General features: G+C 51.2%; 8 protein-coding genes across 8 annotated transcripts; 3 read left to right on the forward strand and 5 right to left on the reverse strand.

Moving 5' to 3' along the window:
- Positions 1-233: 233 nt before the first annotated feature.
- On the reverse strand, positions 234-6,550 carry VTN00DRAFT_6429 (uncharacterized protein; the record flags this gene model as incomplete). The annotated part of the gene is made up of 13 exons (XM_069433064.1): positions 234-456; positions 535-569; positions 680-1,172; positions 1,240-1,757; positions 2,609-2,882; positions 2,975-3,330; positions 3,409-3,831; positions 4,806-5,122; positions 5,187-5,807; positions 5,862-5,930; positions 5,997-6,081; positions 6,139-6,251; positions 6,307-6,550. 13 exons carry the CDS (start codon positions 6,548-6,550, stop codon positions 234-236), a joined length of 3,771 nt encoding a protein of 1,256 aa, XP_069288861.1.
- A 1,612-nt stretch (positions 6,551-8,162) lies between these two features.
- On the reverse strand, positions 8,163-11,108 carry VTN00DRAFT_6430 (uncharacterized protein; the record flags this gene model as incomplete). Its single annotated transcript, XM_069433066.1, has 5 exons — positions 8,163-10,005; positions 10,059-10,306; positions 10,357-10,852; positions 10,916-11,028; positions 11,091-11,108. The coding sequence occupies 5 exons, from the start codon at positions 11,106-11,108 to the stop codon at positions 8,163-8,165; spliced, it is 2,718 nt and encodes a 905-aa protein (XP_069288862.1).
- Positions 11,109-11,519: 411 nt separating this feature from the next.
- Positions 11,520-13,015, forward strand: VTN00DRAFT_6431 (uncharacterized protein; the record flags this gene model as incomplete). The annotated part of the gene is made up of 7 exons (XM_069433067.1): positions 11,520-11,567; positions 11,630-11,643; positions 11,709-11,751; positions 11,804-11,966; positions 12,025-12,335; positions 12,386-12,894; positions 12,946-13,015. The coding sequence occupies 7 exons, from the start codon at positions 11,520-11,522 to the stop codon at positions 13,013-13,015; spliced, it is 1,158 nt and encodes a 385-aa protein (XP_069288863.1).
- Positions 13,016-13,102: 87 nt separating this feature from the next.
- Positions 13,103-13,378, reverse strand: VTN00DRAFT_6432 (uncharacterized protein; the record flags this gene model as incomplete). The annotated part of the gene is made up of 2 exons (XM_069433068.1): positions 13,103-13,272; positions 13,348-13,378. The coding sequence occupies 2 exons, from the start codon at positions 13,376-13,378 to the stop codon at positions 13,103-13,105; spliced, it is 201 nt and encodes a 66-aa protein (XP_069288864.1).
- Positions 13,379-13,578: 200 nt separating this feature from the next.
- On the forward strand, positions 13,579-15,345 carry VTN00DRAFT_6433 (uncharacterized protein; the record flags this gene model as incomplete). The annotated part of the gene is made up of 4 exons (XM_069433069.1): positions 13,579-13,636; positions 13,755-14,102; positions 14,274-14,855; positions 15,128-15,345. 4 exons carry the CDS (start codon positions 13,579-13,581, stop codon positions 15,343-15,345), a joined length of 1,206 nt encoding a protein of 401 aa, XP_069288865.1.
- A 27-nt stretch (positions 15,346-15,372) lies between these two features.
- On the forward strand, positions 15,373-16,455 carry VTN00DRAFT_6434 (uncharacterized protein; the record flags this gene model as incomplete). The annotated part of the gene is made up of 1 exon (XM_069433070.1): positions 15,373-16,455. The coding sequence occupies one exon, from the start codon at positions 15,373-15,375 to the stop codon at positions 16,453-16,455; it is 1,083 nt and encodes a 360-aa protein (XP_069288866.1).
- Positions 16,456-17,380: 925 nt separating this feature from the next.
- On the reverse strand, positions 17,381-19,034 carry VTN00DRAFT_6435 (uncharacterized protein; the record flags this gene model as incomplete). The annotated part of the gene is made up of 2 exons (XM_069433071.1): positions 17,381-18,479; positions 18,535-19,034. The coding sequence occupies 2 exons, from the start codon at positions 19,032-19,034 to the stop codon at positions 17,381-17,383; spliced, it is 1,599 nt and encodes a 532-aa protein (XP_069288867.1).
- Positions 19,035-20,960: 1,926 nt separating this feature from the next.
- Positions 20,961-21,371, reverse strand: VTN00DRAFT_6436 (uncharacterized protein; the record flags this gene model as incomplete). The annotated part of the gene is made up of 2 exons (XM_069433072.1): positions 20,961-21,166; positions 21,290-21,371. The coding sequence occupies 2 exons, from the start codon at positions 21,369-21,371 to the stop codon at positions 20,961-20,963; spliced, it is 288 nt and encodes a 95-aa protein (XP_069288868.1).
- Between the last annotated feature and the right edge of the window lie 2,098 nt (positions 21,372-23,469).

The following is a 23,469-nucleotide window of genomic DNA, read 5'->3' on the forward strand; positions in this document are numbered from 1 at the left end:
TAAGACATGGAGCTCCTGCACTAGGTGCAACAGCAGAGCCATGCAGCAGTGATTCACTGAGATTTAAAAACACCATGATTTCATTCATATCAGAGCCACAACCCCCATTTCAATATAGAGTTTAGGCTGGAATGTACTTTTAAATGTCAGCCCTACCAGACCCTTCCCTACTACTGTTTCCTTACAAAGGTTGGAACGATACTATTGTTTGACAAAGGCAATTTGATCAGGTATTAGAGTTTGTTCATGCTCTTATTGAGCAGGTCAACTATAGCCACACACCCATATTCTGCAGCCCATGATAGTGGTGTCAGACCATGCTTATCCTTAGACTCTAGATTAGCACCCTTGTCAAACAGCAGCTTTATTATTGCCTCATGCCCATTTGCTGCAGCCCATGATAGTGAAGGCGGACCATCCTCATCCTTGGACTCCACCTCCAGGTCAATTTCCTTACTGTATTTGAGTAGCAACTCGATTAAATCGGTATAGCCATTGTGAACTGATTCATGTAGCAGCCCTTTACATACGTACCCTGCTCTCCTCAACTCGTTCCCGTACTTCCGCAGCTGGTTCTCAGTGAGATTCACGTCCACGTGTTTGACTGCCCATACTCAATTTGTGCTGGTTGCAAACGGTTGGGATTCATTGAGTTGCCGATTGTTTTGTCAAGCCATACTAAAGAGTAACTGAGTAATTTGATCACCGAATCTGGAGAACCTGGCCCTTGCGGCACGCTGTCGCGGTCAACAAATTCTTTGAGAAGCTGGGCCACGATGAAAGCGGAAATGGTGAGCTCAAACGGCGCAAAGTCCGTTCTCCGTTGTTCAATCCTATCCAGCAAATTCTCCCTGATATCCAGTTTCCGCAGAACAGCTTTGAAATGGCCTAGTCTCTTGATCCCAAGGCGATCCAGCAGATTGAACAGCGGCTCCACGTCGCCGATCTCCATATCCGTGGCCTCTATCTCCGGTATTGCGTCGCTAAGCGCACGCTCGAGCTCCTCTTTGACTCGTAGCTCCTTCCTGTCAGACTTCACACGTGCGAGGTGCGCCTGATGCGGGTGCTCGAACAGTACCTCGCCGGTCTCTACCAACCCCTTGATACCGTCTAGGACCCTGAGTTCCGCGGCAGAAAGCTCCCCAGTGAGCGTTTTGTACTGGAGATCGTGGCTGATTTCGGCCCCAGGCATCGAATAGAACCGAGAAGACTTGTATTTCTACCTTCTCTTCGGCGTACAATCTGAGGTCCGTCCTGTCGCGTTCGCACAGTTGGATCCAGTAGTGCGTGGCGGCGTAATTGCCGAATTTCTTCTGGCAGTATTCCGGCTCGGGGCTTTTCCAGCCGCGTGAGAACACCCTGGTCTTGATATCCTGAAAAGAGTCCTTGATCATCTGGGCTACTTTGTTGTGCTCATCTGGGAAGTCGAGAGAGATTCGCAAGCCCACAAAGTCGAGTTGGTTACGCATGATGGCCTCTTGAGCATCATACCTCGTTTCCGCGTTCCGCTTGTAGAGCTTTGTTTTCAGGGATTTCTCAGACTTGACACGACCGGTCACTATTGCCTGCACTGATATTTCCTTCAATCTTTTTTCACATATCTCCCTTGTTCGATTCATCAAAGCTTCCCAATGTCCTCTATTGTTCTTGTATTCGGCTGTGAAATTCTCAATGACATCCGATTTGCGGTGTTCTGGGATTTTAGATGTATCCCAAGGAGTAGGCAGTTCTGTGTCCGAAGGGATATCGGAGTCTGTCTGTAACGTTAGGAAGATTTTCCCCCTTTCATTTGAATTGTGACTGGGAGCGATTTTACCTGCGGACGGTGGCATTTTGATCAGCCAATGTATGTTTTGACTGGCTCCTTTTTTTACAGGAGTATATGTTAAGACGCAACTCGAGCTGACGAAGCACTGGTAAGATCAGATGAATCTGTATGCTCATCCCACCTGGAGTGAGAGCAAAGAGCCTGGTACTGGACAAGTATTCGGGCCGTCGATAAGGCTACCTAAATATGTAGGTCTGAAAGGTGTGAAAAAAGAATTGCCAGGTCGCGAAAAGATTTTGGTACTGGGGCGATTTTATAGGTAGCCAATGAATTCGGGCCTCGGCCAGCGATACAACAAAAGGATCATCGCCATGCATTAGCCTATGAACATGTGCAGGACTGTATCTTCAGCGGATACAAGGGTGTGTCTTGGATACGAGGCTGTGTTCTCGGCGCATACAAGGCCGTGTCTTCAGCAGATATAAACTTGTTAAACTAAAAAAGGCAACGCTATCAATTTGTTCTTTTTCAGGATTCCGACCTTATGTTCCATATACCTAGAGATCTCGGGGACTAACTTGGACTTCAGGATTGATCCCAGTCGATCCGCCCATCAAGGATACCTATATTTCCTTCCGCAAAGGATACAAAACGACCATCACGACTCCTAGCGAGCCATTCCTAGGCGGCGTTGAGGACTTCTTACCTGTAATACTCAAGCTGCAACAATACACATAGCTATGAAGGTAGTACTCGCTTTCCTCACACTTCTACCCCCATAACCCATCTTCCCTTTCCTTTCCCCTTCCTCCTCTTCCAGACCTCCTTAAGATGCCTCACCGCCCTATCCACCGTCTCCAACTCCTTCTGGCACGTATCATGCACACGCTGGCACTGTATGACCCCAATCGCCCTCTCAATGTCCCGCGGATCCTTGGTCTTCAACGCCTGGGCCACTAGATCTCCGTCTTGTGTATGGTTCAGAGCGAGGATGATCGGCCAGGAGAATACGTTGTTGCGGAGAGCGTCGATGAAGACGTGTCTGGCGTCGACGGGGGCGTGGAAGGGGAAGAGGAAGAGCGGGTGGCAGTCGGTTTGGAGGTGGTTGTGCCATCTGTTACGTTGTCATTGATTCGTTAGTTTTATCTAGATGTAAAGTGATATCGAAGATGTTTGGAAAACATAGCTAGGGAATGGGGAACGTACGCCATACTACTCATCAAATCATCACACCCATTCCCCTCCGTTACCAGCTGTCCAACAAGCCGAAATACCGCCCCCGTCTTCAAATCTGCGTAGCGACGATACGCCCGGAACCGCTCCTTCTTCGTATCGGGGAGCGCCTTGATCCCATCCCTACGCCAGACGAGCGAGATATCCTCTCCTTCGAAGATCTCTTCTAGGTTCTGCACGAGGAATGAAATGAGATGAGGGTAGTGCTTCAGCGTTTTGTTCAGAACTTTGGACAGCGTCCAGTATGCGCGGTTGGCGGTTTCAGCAGGGCCGAATATAGGAGAAGGAGGAAGAATGTCTTCTTTGTGGAAGGTGTTGGTGTTGGGGAGCTGTCGTTTTTATTATCAGGAATTAGAAGAACCTAATCACAAAATGAGAGCCATATTGGTATCCAGATAAATACTTACCGTATGAAGCATCATGAAGCAGAAATGAACCGCAGCCATAATCTCCATTATCATCCTCCACTTTCCCGGGTCATCTCCCTCCAGCGTGGGATCCAGCATCCTGACCAAGGAGGCGAAATTACGCTTCTCATGGACCCGTTCCAGGATCTCCTTGGTTGAGTCTACGAACTCATCTGTCCTTGACTTCTTCTTCCTCTTCTTGTTTGGGTCTGATATAATGTTCAGATTGAAATTCAAATGAGTTCTCGCAACAACCCATGACCATCCTACACAAAGGCTGTCGATGATTGAAGTAAGGAGAGCGGGGGAGTTTTGCAGGAATGAGATGAGGAGGGTGTAGTAAAGAATGATAGCCAGGAACAGGATGATGAAGAGCACAGTTTCAGGGAGATGGTTGAGTGAAATCATTGTGAGAAAGCCAGCCTGCTATCTTAGACTTGGACAAGATAGGACAGACAGACAGGCAGGCTAGAAAAATGCAGATAGAAGATTAGATAGATATCTCAGGTCCCTGAAATGGTGACAGAAGAAAATAGACAGCAGATGTGTTGAGATCGAAATCATTAAGGACGCTACTCGTTTCGCATGCCAAATAAATGTAAGGAGACGGAATATGACCGTGAAGGCAGCGGCGGCCACCCATCATGATGGTGGGAATAACGAAGGTCTGTCCACCGGTGACATGGTGGAGGTGACCAGCAGAATCATCCAACCACAAAGAAAAGGAGTTATGGTATCTCATTTGGAAGATCTTTCACTACCTAGGTAGTTATCAAACAATGTAGCAACGTGACTCTACAATTAAAGGAAGAAGCCGCTGACATATTCCTGTGAAGATAAGATATATTGCAGCACCGATGATGACATGGCAAACTGCAGCACTATCTAATTTACAAATAAGAGGAAAATGTGTACAATTTCAGATTTTGCATTTTGCTCAAAGGTGCCCCTTCTGAGCACTAGCGCACCAAAGCAAGGGACTGCCTGGCTTTCTGCACTGCGCTTTCTCTTATTTTGTAGTTATCATCATAGGCAATCAAAAGGGGGGTAATGGACAGTTTCAAATTATCACCCTGAAGTTTTATTCTCTACAACAAGCTACTTGGTAAGCCCTAAGCCCTTCTTAAGCAAAATAGAGGTTTGATTTCATGTCTGAGACGAGCTAACTGCTCTCTAGATACATCGTAGGTAAAGGAAGATGAAGCCATTCTCAAGCTACATGCTGCTCAAGTTTACCGTCCAGCCCGTTTTGGTGAAATCATGCCCCTGACCGCAGGCTGCAGAGACTTGCTTAAAGGACGGCTAGCAACAGTATCACGTCTCTTCCGGAAAAGCACACTTGTCGTCGTGTTCGGGACGATTGCGTCCCCGAAAACTATGTTCTTAGGCCGACCTACCTGGCCCGGCTCAAACTTGAAGTCGTAGTCGAGCAGGATGCGACTGAGGACAGCTTTCATGCTATAGGCTGCAAAAAAGCGGCCAGGGCATGCGTGTCTTCCGAGCCCAAAATGCACACGTGTAGGCCCGATGCTGATAAAGCTGGAGCTGGACTTGTCCTCTCTGAACCACCGGAAGCCATCAAAGACATCTGGATCCTGCACGATTTCCGGGTCCATGCCAATTGGGCCGGAGGCCATGCAGATATGGGTTCCCTTAGGGAGCTCGAGGCCGTCGGAAAGTGTTATCGGTTCCTTTACGATACGGTGGAAACCGACTGTCGGGTGATTAGCTTTGGACACCATGTATAATAAATCAGGACGGAGTTCTAGTTTGCTTACGCTCTCCAGGTGGATTTAGACGCTGAGACTCCCTCATGAAACTGTCCAGACGTTTCAGTTCGTGTAGTGAAGTTTGGGTAGCGTTCTCCCAGCCTTCAGGTAGTGCCTCATGGATCTCGTCTCTCAATGGCTCCAGATACTCCGGCATCATGGCCAGGTCGTAAATGATGTGCGTCATAGCCATAGAAGTCGTGTGAGAGACCGCCAATCCCATAAGCTGCAGGAAATGATGGGCAAAGAAACGGGGATCAACGTCCTGTTCATTATCGACCAGATCCAACATCCACTGCAAAAAGTCGTCGGGTTTCTTGTAGCCTGGATTACCTGCTTTGCCTGCAGCAATACGATGTTCGATAAGAGGTATGAAGATCTCTTCATGTGCGTATTTCAGTTGCTTCATGAGTCTCTTGTAGCTTTGGAGGAATTTTGCAACAAAAGGGCGCATGAAGACCGGTAAGGCCTGCAGCACTGCGACGGTCTCAAAGATGTTCAAGGAGTAACTGGTTACGGTATCCAAGAATTCTTCATCTCGGCAGATGCTGTTGTCCAAGAAAAGTCGCGAGCTGCTCCGTGCCACGAGACGCAGCATGATCTTGTGTGGCTTGACTGCAACCCATTCGTCTGTATCTCGACATGAGTTTATTGCCTTCTCTATTAGGAACCTATGCTGCTCACCTTCGCATTTTGGGAATTCGACCTCGAAGGCGTATTTAAGCTCGTCGATTAGGCGTGGAATGAGTCTGCCTTTGCATGGGGTTCAGTTCGAGTCAAATTGAGATACCTTAATATCTTATCCCTTCAGCTACTCACCTATAGCAGGGATAAAGCGCTTCTGAAATGTCTTGATAGGCAGGTGGCTATCCGTGTCAAGCTGTATGTAGCTCCCAAGAACATTCTATGTTGCAAAGCTCAGCTTCAGACGTCATCATAGCTCAGTTTGAGGAGCACGTACGGTGAATGTGGCTTCCAAAGCGCTAAGCTTTGACGCGGGTAGATTCTTCAGCTCGTTGGCATATTTAGTTGGCAGAACGATCAACTCGCTGTCAAGTCTGAGCAGTCGATACGCTGTGTCTTTGTACTGCTTTCCATTAGCTATGATCGTCAGTCCCGTAAGAAATACCAGAGACCTTTTGATATCCGCTGTATATGACTGTAGAGGCTTTCGGGTTGAACAGGAGTCTGCTAATAAACTCGGGGGCCAAAGAGCTGATGAATTTGACTGTGGGCGCTTTCACGGGTTCGGGCTTGGATGTCCTTGAGGATAAATAGTAAACCACAACTGTGCAGATGACAACAAAAAGTGTGGAATACTCCATGATGATGGCTATGCTATCTTGGTAAATTTTGGCGATCGAGGAATCCATAGCTGCAATTAGAATGGATCCTGGATCCTCGACTCTGTTGCTGCTTCGACAAGGCCTGGTGACCTCCCAAGTTGCACAACTGATCACAAGGTTGTATTGTAACTACCCAGGTAGTTTTTGAAGAAAAATAGTTACATTAACATTCTTGAGAAGAGTCATCCAGTGAAGGAACCCCGCTTACAGTGCTACTGTGAAGGAGATATCAGTCACTTTGTGCCCTTCGCTCCCTGGAAAGATCCATTATGGAAAGATAGCTGCTGTTGCCCTTGATTGGTATAACCATCTTTTGGACCACGAGCCAGATAGTCTCCTAAGTGGAAGTAGATGGCTAACTGAGAAGCATAAAGACAAGAGAACGGTAATATTAGTTGGATTCCTTTGTGTTTGTCCTTTGTGTCGAAGACGTGTCGGTGCCCACCGAACTCTTGGCTCTAATTACCCGTGCTCCTGCCTCCGTAATCAGTGGCTCGTGTTCCGAACTTTAAACGAGTCATCATATGCCATTGCGACGAGCAATGTCTTTATTTACACATGTAGTATGACGTTGTCTTACTGGTTCCACGTAAAAGAACAATATTGACCTTCAGTTTTGCAACCAGACCATACACCTGTTTTAGCAATGCTCCTTCTTTCTAGAAAACCTACGGAATCTGCAGGATACTATACATGCAGGAAACTTGACACTTAATTGACACCTATCAGAGTTACTCTTGAGAAACCATATCCTTAAAAGCCGGAGTGGTGTTAGTACCACTTAGCTGCATCGGTTAAGCAGCGTCCGGGCTGACCGAGACGCTATGATAGGTTGAAAAGCATAACTATAACATCCGCCATGAATTTATCAATTACCTTTTCTCGACGGATCCTCTGCAACGGGACAAACTCCTCATGACTGAAGCTGATTCACCCGGACGGTGCGGTTTTCACAAGACCTTTTTACTACAAACAATGGTGTCGTTACAGCAGGCACACCACTATATCTATACTAATTTCTTCCACAACCAAGCTTACGGATTGCGTAGTGACTGATGTTAGACTTTAGACGTGGAGCCGACTTAGTTCGTCGAAATCCTCATTTTTGGAGCACTCTAAACTCTTAGTGAGTTCCGGTGTTTTGGCTCTCTTTGTTTCCCCTACGTGAAAAAATATTTTTCTCAAAGCCTAAGAGAGACCGTTCAATTCAATTAGCAATTAGCAAATCCCGCATGAGAGGAATAGTCCCTAGAGTAGGGTAAACTGGATAAAGAAATTGACTTTAAGTGGAACCAGTATGGGCTAGCGTGGCGTAGCCCACCCCGGACAACATTACTTTGAACCGAAGCCCCCATCTCTACGTTCTAAGGATCCCATTTTCGAATTGTGGGAATGGAAATTATATAATTCCCTCAAGAGAATTCATCAGAAAGCGAAAGAGGAAATACCAGAACAGAACCTCTGTTTCTCCCCAGAAAATCACATAAGTACCTATCTACAAAAACACATCCACAGCAAAAAGAAGACCGCCAATTAACTTTTTTCTTAAAAAATCCTATGCTTTTCCAAGGTATATAAACATTGAATGTAATATGTAACGCCGAACGCAGATGCAATATGCAGACATGGATACTATCAATTACTCGAGACCGATCCATTCGCCTTCCCCATCTTCCTCTCCATCAGCATCATCCATATGCACGTCTCCGTTCGCGACCACTCCCTCGCTGTCATCGATCGTCTTTACGACCCCATTGGCCTTATTCTTTCCCGCAAGGACGGGTTTCGCGAGGAGATAGTCCAGGTCGTAAAGGTTCTTCTCCGTCAGTCTCTTCAAGTTGTCCCTGATCTCATCAATGACACGCTGGACGGAGCGCAGCTCCGACGCAAACCTGCCGGCATTGTCCTTGAAGTAACGACCGTGGATACTGAGCAAGGACTCGATCCAGAGAAGGTTGAACTCCAGGTGAGGGGTCTCGTCTGCGGCATGGGCGACAAAGCGAAGGAGGCGGGGAAGGTAGACGGTAGGGACAGAACGGACTATGTGAGGGATGTTCGAAGGGGGAATTGCCTCGTAGACACGGTGGATGAGAGCGGACTCGTTGAGACGGAAAGACATGATGAGAGCTTTCAGGAAGGATGATTCATTATCATCGGACGAGGTTGCGGCGGAGGCTTTCTTCGCAGCATCGAGAGTGGCGAGAATGCTGTCAGGGGTGATGTCAATGTCGAGGTCGAACGGGTCGAAGACGAATTCAGTGTCCAGGCTGTATATTAATAGGCCCTCTGTAGAGGCGGCACAGAACGAACGTCCTGTGGGAGAGAAGGCCACGGCGCTGACACGCACTTCAGGTCTGGTGGTACGAGCTGCAGCATCACCGCGCTTCACACCCGGAAGGGTGCGATCGATGCGATCCTCGAGATCAGAGGCTTCACCTTGTTCGTCTATGAGTCCGCGAGGCCCAGCTTCTGTCATGTCCCGACTGTTGAGAATCTCCTGGGTGCCGTCGAGCGAGGTGTTAACCGAAACCGTAAACTTCTTCAACAACGAGCCGGTTCCAACGTCATAGAGACAGATGTACTTGCTGTTTCCTCCGCCTAGGATACAGCTTCCATCTGCACTGTAGGTGATCTTATTGAATGATTTCGTCCCTGTGACATTCGCAGCGGTTCGGCGGTCGGTAATCTTACGACCGCCTGACACGTCCCGACGACCATCGATTCCACCTTCCTGGGTAGCATTCGAGACAGACCAGAATGTCAATTGGCCATCCAAACTCGACGCGGCAATTTGTTTGCCATCCGGTCGGAAAGCCACACTCAGGACGTCAGACGTGAGCTGCAGGGGTTCGCTTGTCTGAGTCCGACCGAAGATGCTCCATAATCTGACTGTACGGTCCCAGCTTCCACTCACGAGATGGCTTCCATCTGCCGCAAATGCCAGTGAAGAGACCGGTCCCTCATGGCCAGTGAGCTGGTCCAGCAGCTGGCCAGTTTGAACCGACCACACATGGATATCAAATGAATCGAGGGAGCCTGCACAGACGACCTCCCCGCTAGGATCTACCGCCAGGGAAGAAAATGACTGTCGAGACGGGGCGGTGAAAGTCCGGAAATTTCGATATCGTATCAGATCCCATGCTCTCACCGATCCATCCAGTGACGAGGTGAACAAAACATTTCCTCTCTTGGAAAACTCACAAGCCGTCACTCCACTCGTGTGTTCCGTAAATGTCACAATGCAGAACCCAGACTTGACATCCCACACTTTGATCTTCCCGTCGTCCGCGGTAGTGATAATCTTCTGGCCATCTGGGGAGTAAACAAGTGCGTTCATCGAGTCCAGATGCCCCTGTTGCTTCAAGATATACGACTCCGACTGCCATTCCCAAACCAGCAGCTGCCCCAGTTTCGACGAACCGAAAGCCAGCCACTCTCCGGAATTATTTATAGTAATAAAGTCGATATTACTTTGTGAGACACTAGAGATCGTCAGTGCCGCACTACAAGGAGGGAGCAGGTATACTGAACATACCTTAAAAGGTGGATCATGTTGAACTCAGGCAGTTCGTACAAGCCAAAGAGCCCATTCGAGAACCCGACAACCAACAGATTCGACTTCGCGTGGAACGCAGCGCAGTTCAGCTTGGCATCGTTCTGCATAAAGAAGTCCTTCTTGGTAATTCTCCAGCGGGGGTCTGAGCTCTCTTCCATAGTCTCTGGATCGGTCTTGGCGACATATTCCCATCTAAAAAGAGCGCCATCCTGGCTGACTGTGTAGATCTATCGATGGATCAGTCGAGAGCCCTAAGCCGCTCTCTGGAATCACTTACAGATTCTTGATCAGCCGTGAAATACGCAGCCTTCACAGCCTGCCTATGACCTGCAAGAGTAGTTGGCTCAAAACCCTCCTCCGGATCCAAGCTCCATATTCTCGCCGTCAGATCCTTCGACGCCGTGAGGATGAAGCGCGAGTCGCTAGACCACTCGATACTGTTGATCACATCGAAGTGCCCAGCAAGGTCACGGTGGAGGACGAATGGCGCAAACTCAAGCTCCCCACTGCCGTCCGTGCCGGGTGTTGAAGGTGTGTGCCATATCTGCAACCGCCTGCCCATTCCTACCGCGAAATGCCGACCAGAGGGTGAGAATGCAAGCGCTGAGATGGGACCCTTGAAGGAAAAGTGATGGATGACAATTCGCCGGTGGAAATTGGTTAAGATAGCGCGGCCATTCTCGTCAACAGAGAGAAGGAGATTGCCTTTGGGGGAAAGGTCAAGGCGGGCGATATTCGTGCGATGCGCGAATGGGAGGGTGTACGAAGTGTTACTGTTAGAGCGTTCTCAGTATATGTTCTTGTGTCGCACAATAGAACAACAAGACCAGACGTACTGCACAAGGTCAAAAACCGAGACCCTGTTGCCCACTGGGGAGAGCAAGCAGGTGCCGTCGGGGTTAAAGAGGAGGTTTCCTTTGCGGTAAACAGTCCCCAGTAAATTGGAGAACTGCGAAAATGTCAGAATCCATGATCAGCAAAATAAAATCAGCTAAGGAAAAAAGAACTGACCTTGAAATCCGTCTTCATCGTCCCGGTTGCTGCCTTTCACGGCCGTCGCATCGCCGTCGCGCTTCAAAAATTTAGTATCGATATGCCGGACGCTCGGCGGAAAGCGCGATAAGATAATCCGAGCCCGACGCAGAATGTTCCGAGCGGCGCGCCAAGCCGCGTTGGGGCTAGCGCGGTCCGGGGCCTGTTTACGCTCTCGCTCGCTTGAGTCTCGACGGCTTCTCCACCGGCGTTCAGGGGCAGCAGAAGATCAAGAGCAACAGCAGCTCTCTCCTCTTGTCCTTTTACCTGTGCATCTCGACCTTTCTCCAGGATTCCCCCTCTCTCTCAGTGGGTCGTCTACGCGCTCACCTTTTGAGCCTGGGTTATTTCTGCTCAAAGCTCCTGTTTCACGTCTTCTAGGAGTTCCAGAACGCCGATATGTCTACCATGGCCCCTTCCACTTCAGAAACCGCCTCTCCCATTGGCATTGCCAACGTGAGTTACACAACCCTTGATTGTGGAAAATAAATAAGGATACTAACGAATGCTTTCAACAGCTCCCCAACCAGCGGTATGTTTTTCCAATGCGGGGTGGCATTAGAAGAGCTGGACCTAGCTCTTACTGACGATACCCAGACACAAGATTGTCGCTAAACGGGGTGCGGCCTTCACGATTATGGTGGGTTCAATTGATGTTTTACGAGTGACAGAAAGGTGACTGATGGACGTAGGTCGCTGGAGAGTCGGGATTGGGAAAGACGACGTTCATCAACACCCTGTTCTCGACCACGATCAAGAACTATGCCGACCACAAGAAGCGCCATGCTAAGCAGATTGACAAGACCGTTGAGATCGAGATCACCAAGGCCGAACTCGAGGAGAAGTTCTTCAAAGGTACAACTGGAGCGCTCTATCTATTGTCTCTTCGTCGAGCTAATACGATTGGGTGTAGTTCGTCTCACCGTTATTGATACTCCTGGCTTCGGTGACTACGTGAACAACCGCGACTCGTGGCAGCCAATCATCGAGTTCCTGGACGACCAGCACGAGTCGTACATGTTGCAGGAGCAGCAGCCCCGCCGTACAGACAAGATCGACCTGCGTGTTCACGCTTGCCTGTACTTCATTCGCCCCACTGGACACACCCTGAAGCCGCTCGACATTGAGGTGATGAAGCGCCTCAGCTCTCGTGTCAACCTGATCCCTGTCGTCGCCAAGGCTGATACCCTCAGCCCGTCTGATCTGGCCAGATTCAAGCAGAGGGTAAGGCAGACGCTACGTTTCTCTACAACAGTTGGTACTAACTCTACCAGATCCGTGCTGTTATTGAGGCCCAGGGTATCAAGATCTACCAGCCCCCAATTGAGGAGGACGATGAACATGCTGCTGCTCACGCTCGTGCTCTGATGGCCGCCATGCCATTCTCTGTGATCGGATCCGAGAAGGATGTCAAGACCAATGACGGCCGTATCGTCAAGGGTCGTCAATACATCTGGGGTGTTGCTGAGGTTGAGAACGAGGACCACTGTGATTTCAAGAAGCTCCGTTCGATCCTTATCCGGACCCACATGCTTGACCTCATCCACACGACCGAAGAGCAGCACTACGAGGCGTACCGTGCTCAGCAGATGGAGACCAGAAAGTTCGGCGAGGCCCGCCCACGCAAGCTGGACAACCCCAAGTTCAAGGAGGAGGAAGAGAACCTGCGGAAGCGCTTTACGGAACAGGTCAAGATCGAGGAGCAGAGATTCAGACAGTGGGAGCAGAAGCTCATCGCAGAGAGAGACCGTCTCAACAAGGACTTGGAAGCTACCCACGCTGCGTATGTGGAAGCCCACCCCGTTCTATATCACAGCGTGCTGACCAACTGCAGGATCAAACAACTCGAGCAGGAGCTCGAGCAGATGCAGGGCTCTACTGCCCGAAGCCACGGACGCCGTTAAGGCAGTACTTTATGGATGTATTTGCGTTGATGGAGCATTATGGGGAGGATTTGTATACTTTTTTTTTCTCTATTCTAATTATCTTGATTACCCGGTTTCCTTGCCTTTGATCGTGCTGGTGAGAACCCAAACGAAGACAGATGGGCGCCCTATGCCCCGCCGCGTTGCAGGAGGTTGCGCTGGTGATAGGTTTCCTTTCTTATATCTACCGCTGGTAGCTAGCGATGGTTCTCTACGTCCTTGATAATACCTACCCACTTCGTATTCAGTAGCGAGTCAATGCAGATTTAATTTCCTTTGTCAGTGTCCGTGCCTTTTGCTTGCGTAGGTACTCCAGATTTTTAGTTCTCCTAAGTGGAGCATGCGGTAGCGTAAGGACCGTGATATAATCCCCATGCGCGGTGGACCGTGGAGCCTCGCGTCCGTGGGTTACCGTGGACCGCGCTGGCGGCGGTCTGGGCCTCCGGTGCAAACCAGAGCTACACACACGACACAAGCGTTCTTCTACCGTAAAGCTCAAACCAGACGCTCGACCGCGAAGATTTCTGTCGTTGCTGTTTCTAATGTCCGTCACTAGGCAATTTCCCACGGAACTCGTGCACACTCTCAAGACTCACAATGGTAAGTCAGCCTGGAACTGGAGTCTCTTACTGAAGAAGCGCTGGAGACTGCGTCCCTAGGCTCCCGACGGGCATCATCCACCATCGTAACCACTATACTAATACAAACCACATCGCAGGCCCTGTAAACACCGTCACCTTCTCCAGCTACCCAGGCACGTACCTCCTCACCGGCTCCTCTGACCGTGCCATCCACCTGTCCCGCGCCCTCCCAGCCTCCTCCAACAACGCGTTTTCGGCCGCTGCGGTGACCACCACCCCGATCCAGAGATACGAGGCCCACGGATACTCCGTGCTGGATGTTGCTGTGACGGCGGACAATTCGCGCTTCGCGAGTGTTGGGGGAGATAAGCAGGTGTTTCTGTGGGATGTGGAGCATGGGGGAACCGTGAGGAGGTGGTCGGGACATCAGGCGAGAGTGGAGGCTGTGCAGTTTGCGGGGGAGGGGGATTGGGTTGTTGTGTCTGGTGAGTATGGTGTTTTTCTCTGAACTTTTTTTCCCGGGGATGGGCAGTTGGGGGTGGTTTTCAGGAAGATGTGCACCGCGCTGTACACTGCAGCGAAAGAGCTTCGACAAAACACGATTACATGTCTAGCATAAATTATACAAGCATGTATACGCTGACACTATACTACAGGAAGCGCTGATACTACAATCAACCTCTGGGATGCCCGCTCCAACTCGTACAAGCCCATCCAGACTCTCAGCGAAGCGACAGACACCGTCTCCAGCCTCCACGTCCACATGCCCACCTACTCGATCGCGAGCGGCAGCTACGACGGGCGCGTCCGCATCTACGACATCCGCCAGGGCCGCACGACGGTCGATGTCCTGGCGCACCCGGTGACCAGCGTGCGGTGCTCCGCGGACGGGAACGCGCTGCTGGCCTCGACTCTGGACGGGCGTATCCGGATGCTGGACCGTGCGGATGGCAAGCTGCTCAAGGCCTTTGGATGGGAGGAAGGAGGGGAGGGTAGAGGTCCTGCTGCCCCGAAGTATCGGAACAAGGAGCTGCGGATCCGGTCCGTCTTCGCGAAGGCTGATGCGGCCGTGCTGAGTGGCAGCGAGGCTGGTGATTCGGGAGAGGTATCTGTCTTTGCGTGGGACGTGTTGAGCGGGGAGGTGATTGCGACTGTGCCTGCAGGCAAGGGCGTCAAGGTGGTGAGTTGCGTGGCGTGGAATGAGAAGGGAGGCTGCTGGGCTGGCGGTTGTGCGGATGGTGAGTTCTATACCCGTGTTTCTATTTCTGCCGAAGATCCATGCATACATTGCGCCTGCTTCCAGGAAGTTCTTGTGCTAATAGGATCTACGATCAGGTACTGTGAAGGTCTACAGTTAGACAGTCCCCAATATGAGCACCACGGCGATCCGTGAGACGAGCTCTGGCAGAACAGCATAGTTCTCAGAACTGGATCCATGGACGTCGACGGGCCAGAGTCCAGATGCTCCTTCATGGCCCTAAAAGCCGTTGATGATCTTCGATGCAGACAGGCTCATCCCGCACGTGGTTATCCGCCAACGGCTGCTCCCCGCCGGGCAACGTGCGTCAAACCTCATCTCCGGCTATTCTCCGCACTTCGCCTGCGACTTTCCCATGCGCTCACCGCGAGCCGGATCTCGACGCGTCCATGGCCAGGTCCGGCTGTGACCGGCTACTGGTCAATTGTTTAAAAGCTGCCATATCTTCTCGTGGGATGCCGCTCTACTAGTAGTCCATCGCCATCGACCTCGTCAAGATGCGTCTCTCTCCCGTTGTCGCGACAAGAACTCTGCTCGCTTCAAGCGCTATTGCGAGCGTGACGGTTCTCCGTCAGGAACCATTCGTCCCGGGAAACAAGCTACCACCCTCCCACGCCGCCTCCGACGGCGCTGAAATCGTCGAGCTCTTCACTAACCTCGACCGCGACACAGAATGGAAGCTCATCTCCAAGACCCCCTTTGAAGGCGATACTGGTGAGCCCGAGGGCATGGTCCGTCTGGGCGATGACCGCTTCTTCGTCTCCGCAGGGGACTGGACCGTCCCGACGGAGAAATACAATCGCACCATCAACGGCACCGACCGCACCCCGGGAGCAGGTTTTGCTCACCTCCTCGTCTACGACGCGCAGGGAAACTGTATTGCGGACGCGAATCTCACCAAGCCGGGAGATATCGAGTACCATGACGGCGGGATCGACTACGACGGCAGATACCTCTGGCTCACGCTGTCACAGTACCGGCCCTTCACGACCGCGACCATCGTTCGTATCGACCCGTTGACCCTCGAACAAACACCTCTCTTCCGCGCCGCAGACCACAACGGAGGCATCATCCACGACACCGTCACCGATGAACTGGTCACCCTGAACTGGGGCGCCCGCAACGCGACCACCTGGTCGCTCAAGAACTATCCGAAGGGCTTCACCCCTCTGCCAGGGTTTACCGCCCCTCAAAGCAAAGTCCCCAACCCAACCTCCTTCGTCGACTACCAGGACTGCAAGTTCCTAGGACACCACCGCACGCCGGGTTCCCTCCTCGCCCAGCAAAACAACAACAACGACATCATCAGACCAATCATGTTCTGCTCCGGCGTCGCAACCATCTCGTCCCCTACATCCAGCGTCAACATGGGCGGTATCGCCCTCGTCGATACGCAGACCATGCTCCCGCTCTGGGAGGTTCCGCTGGCGCTGACGAGTGACGCTGGCAAGCTCTTGACGCAGAATCCGGTCGATGTGGCTGTGGTGGATGGGAAGTTGAGGATCTATTGTCTCCCGGATCAGCATGAGTCGGTGATGTATGTTTATGAGGCTGTTATCCAGACAGATATGTATCACTAGTGTCTGTGGGTGTGTATATTATGTATTATTGTATGTAGTGTGATCTGTATGAATATAAATAACGAATGAACGAACAGATCTAATACAAGAGGGATGTGTGTTGATGCTATGCCATACCGACTGCTAGTATTATATACCCTTGTGTGTATATGAATCGGGTACCTTACTTTTTATACTTTCGATGTATGCACTAGTAGTAGTATGGACAGAGCTAGCTAGTAAAGTAGAGTACTGCACTGTACTAGACTAATTCTCTAGACTAGAATACACAGATCTGATCGATCTCGGCAGAGACAGAACATGTCCAATAGACAAATTTACAATGTTTGCTATGCTAGACTGACTGAAAACAGACGAAACCACCCGATAAAAGGAAAAAGACACAGGCCTCCATTTTCGGTTGGGGAAAGACTTAAAGAAAAAAAAAAGGAACAAGAGAAGAGAAGTCGGCTGCATGGCGATCGTGGATAGACAGTTAGGTAGTAGGCAAGGGAAAAAGAAGCAAAATAGAAATCGCTTGCTTAACTCACTTGCTTGCTAGATTAAGAAAACAAGTTCGGGTATGGTATTCAAACTTAATTCGATTCTTTCAAGTCATGCATCTTTCGTCTTCATCGTCCGTGTCGGATTCGAATCATGATGTCACAATTACCAATCGAAATGAAAACAAAGAAAAAAAATTTAAATTATTTGACTTGAAAAAAAAAGTAAAAGGATTTTTGTTTTGTTGTTGCCCTTGCGCCTTTTTTGCTTTGTTTTGCCTTTTTGAGGTATCAGCAGATGAAATTTTTGTTTTCGATTATTATTCCCTTTTGGCTGGGAGTAAAAGGGGTTCCAATTGGTCAGGGGTACCCCCGAGGTGAAAGAAGATGGTGATCCATCAGGAGAAAGTTCCTACCAACCCTTATCCCGAATCTTTTATTCTTTACGGATATTCATCCGCCACATCTCCCCCTTCCTTATCATCGGCCTCACGTTCGAGCTCTCTGCTCTCCGCGTCGAGCGCGTCCACGGCGCGACTCAGTTCGCGCTCTCCGACAATGACCGTCCCCGCTCGCGCGGTGCTCAGGAAGCTGATCTCTACGGCGTCAGGGTATGATTCTGGGTCTGGTTGGAGGTGGTGCGTCGGCGGCGTAAGGGTGTTATGGTTGTGGTTGTTGTCCTTCTTATCATGGTGGTGGTGGTGGTGGTGGTGATGTGAGTCTGTGTTCGGAGGGCTAGGAGGGGCGGTGTTGATGTTGGATAGAGATAGAGAATCCGACGGTGAGAGAGCAAACAGCGGCGGTGAGCCCGCAAGGAAGAAAGGATGGGAATTCAGGCTCGATAGAGACGTCACTGATGCGCTGGTCGTCAGTCTGGTGGTGGTATCGCTCCGACTGTGTGTGGCATCGGCCAGGCGGCTCGCGACACCACAGACGATACCTGTCGCTTCTAGAGGAAGCTCACGCAGGTCCAGCATGATCGGGATGAGGATGTCCTCCTTCGACCCGAGCAGCAGGCTGCTGTCCTCGTCTGGGCTGAGGCTTGAGGTTGGGTCCAGCGAGAAGCGTGGCAGAAGGCGCTTCTCCAGCAGGATGGACGCCGCGGGGTCAGTGGCCGTCAAGGTCAGAGACAGAAAACGCGGCTTATCGACAATCAGCGCTGTGGTTAGAGCGGGACGTAAGATCGACGCGGAGCTCGTCTCGCTGAACCGGTGGTGGGCCGCGCATTGGACCAACCGCAGGGTTTTGTCGACGCGGGGGACGATGTTATGCCTTCGTAGGGAGGCAAATGTGCGCGTCTGCAATTCGGACAAGGTTGATGGAGGTGGAGTAGCAGGCGGGGAGTGTTGTGCACTCAGTTCCTGCGGTGAGGTAGGAATGCTGAAGGTGCCGTTGTATTGCGGATTGCTGCTGTTGACAAAGGCATCCGCGGTGACCTCGAACGTGAAGCCTCGTTTCTCAAGGGCGCGAATGACCTGTCCTTTTGAGCGCAACGGGACTAAGATGTAGTCTGAGAAGTAGGTTGAGATGAAGAAGATCGAGCTATAGAAAGTCAGTCTGAGGAATGTCTCCGGATCAACGAAGAGAGAGGACGCACATCCCGGCCATTGCCAGGGGGCTGGTCAGCTCCAGCACCCGTTCGCCTGCATCCAGACCCTGTCCATCTACTTGCATGACGATAAAGTCCTCTTTGCTGATGGACACACGACTCCCCGTGGCACCGGCGATCTGGTTGAACTTGTCAGCCAGCGGTGCAAAGTGCTCCTCGGCCAGCTGTCTGGAACACACGACAGAGCACTCGACCGGAGTGATCGACAGGTTCAAGAAAGCCGGCTGAGAGGTGTTGGTAGCTTCAGGTGGCTCTTCTTCGGTCTCGTCGACATTAGGGTCTTGGATGGCTGGCACCTCATTGAAGACAAGCTGCAGGATTGGCTGCAGGAAGAACGGGTACAGGTCCAGCGGGATATGCACCAAGGCAAGTCGGTCATCCTGGAGGGCAAGGTCGATAGTCAGCAGCACGTCCCCTACATACTCAGCCTGTATTTGGGCACTGGCCCGCTCCAACGGCCTAGGTAGAGCCGTTGGATAGCGCTCCATAGTCCGAGATTGTAGCCAGCACTTTAGGGAATAAACAAGGAATGTTGACAAGGCTCACCATGAACTGGACTTGGGCAGAGATTAGAGACAATGGCTGAGCCATTTTTCTCAGATTGATTCACTGCACGCAGGTACGTGGAGTCTCACGGACGACCCGCGTGCAGTGGGAGTACCTGCGGGCACTACAAAGACCCGCGGACACAGTGAATGGGTGCAGAGGCAGGGTGCCAGGGAGTGGCCGGTGAGTCGGGTATAAAACACTCCACTGGGAGGACTGAAGTGATTGAAGGGTGATCAGCACAATGAATCGGCAGCTGACCAGACAATAAAGGGCAGGGATGCAAGATGTCGTGGCGATCGCCGGATCGATGTCGAATAGAAGGTGCAGTCAGGTACGGAGATGGCAGACAGACACAGGCGCAGAGGGTATACGGATTAAGTTATGCTCAGACACAGGCGAGCAGAACCAGGTTTGTTTTGATGTTGACTTTGGATCGATCTGTATTCATACTTGGAGCTCGCGCCTACGCCACAGCCCGGGGAGATGATGTGACGGGGGAGGATCAGGCGAACTGAACAAGAAGTCAAGCAACACAGGAACAGGAAGAGACACTGCCCATGGACAGGGCACCGGCAGACACAGAGTGCAGTCAGATGGAAAAGATCTCCATGGCGTCAGCCACGGTAGCGAGCACGAGTATGACAGAATGACCCAAGAGTGAGAGCAAGACGGGGGACCAGACACTATGAACCCTAGGAGAGCAGGAGAGGGAACAGCACACGATTATCCTCTTTTTCAACCCTTCTTTTCAGCAGTCCCCGAGGCATCCAAGGGACTAGAATTTTTTTTTTCTCTTCTCCCCCTTCACGTTTCTGCTTCGCCTCTCTGCTGGCCCGAGCGGTTCGTTGCGGTTCTCCCCAGGTTCCACTGCCGCTATCAAGAGCTCTCTGACTGTTCGGTCTGACCAACGCCACCGCACCAGACGCCAAACCAGCCTCGTGCACGCAGCGTTGAAGCACGCTACCGGCTCACGGGAGCTGTGCCCTATCAGCCCTCCAAGAGGTCACGGTCCAGAGGAGGGGATCAGTCTCGTCAGCGCTGAAGAAGCCCGTTCAGGTTCTCCGTCGTCTGCAGATGCAGAGCCACTGTCAGGGCCGTCAGGTACCTCGACGGAGGGAGCAAGGGACAGGAAACGTGGTGCTTCCTAAGGCACGAGCACGAGCATGGGCCTCAACGATGAGCTGGATGTCCGGGTCGGGGAGGGAGAGGCCGTAAATAAGATCACCAATGATGGAGCGCGCAGGCAGGGCCCGTCCTCTGGGGCCCGGAGCTGGATGCGATGGAGCCGCTGATAGAAGCGGCCGTGGCGACTGGACGGAGCATCCCGGTGGAGCTGGCTGAACAACGACGGACGACGAGCTAAATGTTAAGGTCACACGGCAGACGAGGAATGATGGATCGGTTGAGATACGTCCAGATGGGCATGCCAGACGATCGTTCGAGGGCCACAGATAGCGGAGAAGACCGCGGGGGAGAACCGGACAGCGTCTGACATCGGGATCTCACGTCGAATCTACACGGCCATCACCGCAGGAACGCATACTACCGTCTACCAGTTCTAAAATAAATAGTCTCTCGTATTCCGCATAGCGTTCGTGCGCAGCGCTCAAGATGAACCGGATGGATCTGCTTCGGGTCTCCAGGCGGATGAGCTGCATGAAGTGGGGATCGGCGTCGAGTCATGGGCGTTGGCGCGCTCTTATCAGAGTTTAGTTTTGACTGTCGGGACGGATCGCCGTTGCAAAGATAGCGAAGGCGAGCAACGCTGTACTTGATCCGATGCTGTAAGACTCTGCTTTATCTCTATCGTCTCCCCGGTGCTTCCTCGCTCTTCGGCCCGCACGACATCGTCATCCCGTCCAGCATCAAGTGGATGCATCGGCAAGGATGCACATCTGGAATTTTTCTGGACGGAGATCTCGACGGACAGTAGAAGGCATGCTCCCCGCTCTTGACAGCTTGGCCAGCACCTGGTCCACGAGTCTCCTTGTCGGGAGAAGAATCTGTCCGGGTGCGTTGGGAACTTCGCCATCCTTGCTGATCGCGAGTCTCACGATGCCATGATATCTCCCTGCACCCAATGCAACGACCGTGTGCGAGATGGCTTTCAATCTCCGGGTTTGCGCCGTCATACAGCGACTTCGTCCCCGAGAAGCATCCTGGATCCTTTCTCATGCGGTGCTGGGTGACTTACGCCGTATAGGGTTGTTAGAGACGCAGGCCGATCGGCCGAGTTCTCTATCCGGCTCGCCCGTTTGGGCTTCCCGGGCAGCCATGCGCTCTCTATCCGGCCCGACTGCACTGCGTCCACCTAATAATCCTCCGTGATCGAGGACATCTCCATCGACAGCAACGAGCAATAACCCTCGCACATCTCGCTCAACCACACGTGTGCAATCCTGGCTCGTCTGCCGAGTAGTCCATCCTGAGAGATCTACCCACCTATCCATCCATCAACCTGCATCTACTATATCTGACCAATAGCTCATCTGCTCCACGCGTCAGGGCCTGGCAAGATTCGCAGCGTTCCCACGCTACCTGGCTTCGTCCAGGAACATATCTGTGGTTGTACTCCGTACACAGGAGAGGTCTCAAGTATGAAGAGCGCCAGGATCACCCTGGCATCACATCCGTGCGCCTCGTGCTACCTGATGCTCTCCCTTCTCCGCATTCTTCGGTCGTCCGGCCGTCTCACTGCATGCATCGTCATCCATCTAAGCTTCGCTTCGATGAGTAGTATGGATGTGGGTAAGTTATGTACGCTTTCCTGGCACAAGCACTCGCCATCATATGCAGTATAGCACATAGATCAGTCCATGTGCAGCTACGGTCCACTCCCTGCTGGACTTTTCATACTAATGCTGCACTCGACACGTCTCCTCTCCTGTCTTCTGTATGGAGTGGCGATTGATTGTGGAATGGATCGCCTGAGACAAGACAAGACCCAAGGACCGCCAGACAATCAAGTGGACAGGATAGCAGACAGCATCCAGCTGGATGTTGACCCTGCATCTGATCCGACACTTCCGACCGCATACATACTGGTCTCCATTTATTCCTTCTATTTCTTCCAAACAGAAGAAACAGCAGATGCAAATATGAGACAGACTTGCCTCAATCATGTATCTGTAGTTTCTTTTCACGCCTTCTTTTCAGGCCCTGGGCCGTCGGTCCCATTTACCCCGGCCCAATCCCTCGCAGTCAACCAGCAAACCCCTCATTATCATCAACCCCGCAGGCTTATCTATAGTGCATACCTTCTAATGGTACCTACATATGTACCTAGTGTAGGCTAAATATTTAAGACTGACCCAGCCGCGATAACCCCGGATTAAAATGGACTGTGCTACCCCATGTTATGCTAACGCAGCACAGGTCGTGCGACCTTCTCCGCAATCTAAATTGATCGCATGGTTGCACTTGATTGCTTTTCCCTAACGGCTTTGCCTTCCCTCCCCGCCGAGTCGGACCACTACTGTACGGCCTATTTTCTTTTTTTTTTTTTTTCTTTTTGGGCCGCTTTCGTGGAATGCGGGGAGGAACTTTGGTATTGTCTGTCTAACCAGATTCTCCAACTCCATCTCCCATCTCGATGCAGATGGAATATGCAACTCTGGAATGATGGTTCTCTGCATAATGCGCTCTTTTTCCCCAAGAAGCTACAGCCAGCACAATTTCTTATGACCATAAGGTTCTATTCAACAAATTTGGACCTCAACCTATGCTCGCCCAGCCCTCTTTCTCAACCATCCTGCTTGGAATATATATATATATATATATATATAAATTTTTTTCTCTGCATTATCATCATCACTGATACCCTTCTGCCACGCATGCAGCTTCTTCCCTCCCTTTTTTTTCTTAGATCTCTCAGATCACCCTCCAAGTCCCCCTAGCACCACCATCACCACCACCGCATCGTCTCAACATACCCATTCCCCTTCACATCCTAGAAGTGTCCTCGGGTACATACAAGTCTTCTTCTTTCTTCTTCAGACAGTCTGAACACCTACTTACTTGAAGAGCCAGCTCAGCTCAGCGACAGATAAACCTGCACCGAAACCGCTTCCTGTTTGTTTCTCTTCTCTCCGTTCGCAGGGACGAGGTTTAGCAAAGGAACGGAACGGGATCTCCAAATCACGACACGACAACCAAATCAGAGCATCACATCCACCCTATAACTTTTCAGGGACCGCTTTCTTTTCTTTTCTTTTCTTTCTATCATTTGGAAAAGCAAACTAAAAAAGAGAAAAGGAAGGGGAATCGAAAAGGTATGGGTTTCCCAATCCAATCCCCTATTAATCAATTTTGACCAGACTGGGGTTCGATCCCAGGACCTTATCGGTGTTAACGATACGTGATAACCAGATCTCA

Source organism: Thermoascus crustaceus (assembly GCF_041956765.1).
Source record: "Thermoascus crustaceus strain CBS 181.67 unplaced genomic scaffold VTN00scaffold_3, whole genome shotgun sequence".
Classification (NCBI taxonomy): Eukaryota; Fungi; Ascomycota; class Eurotiomycetes; order Eurotiales; family Thermoascaceae; genus Thermoascus; species Thermoascus crustaceus.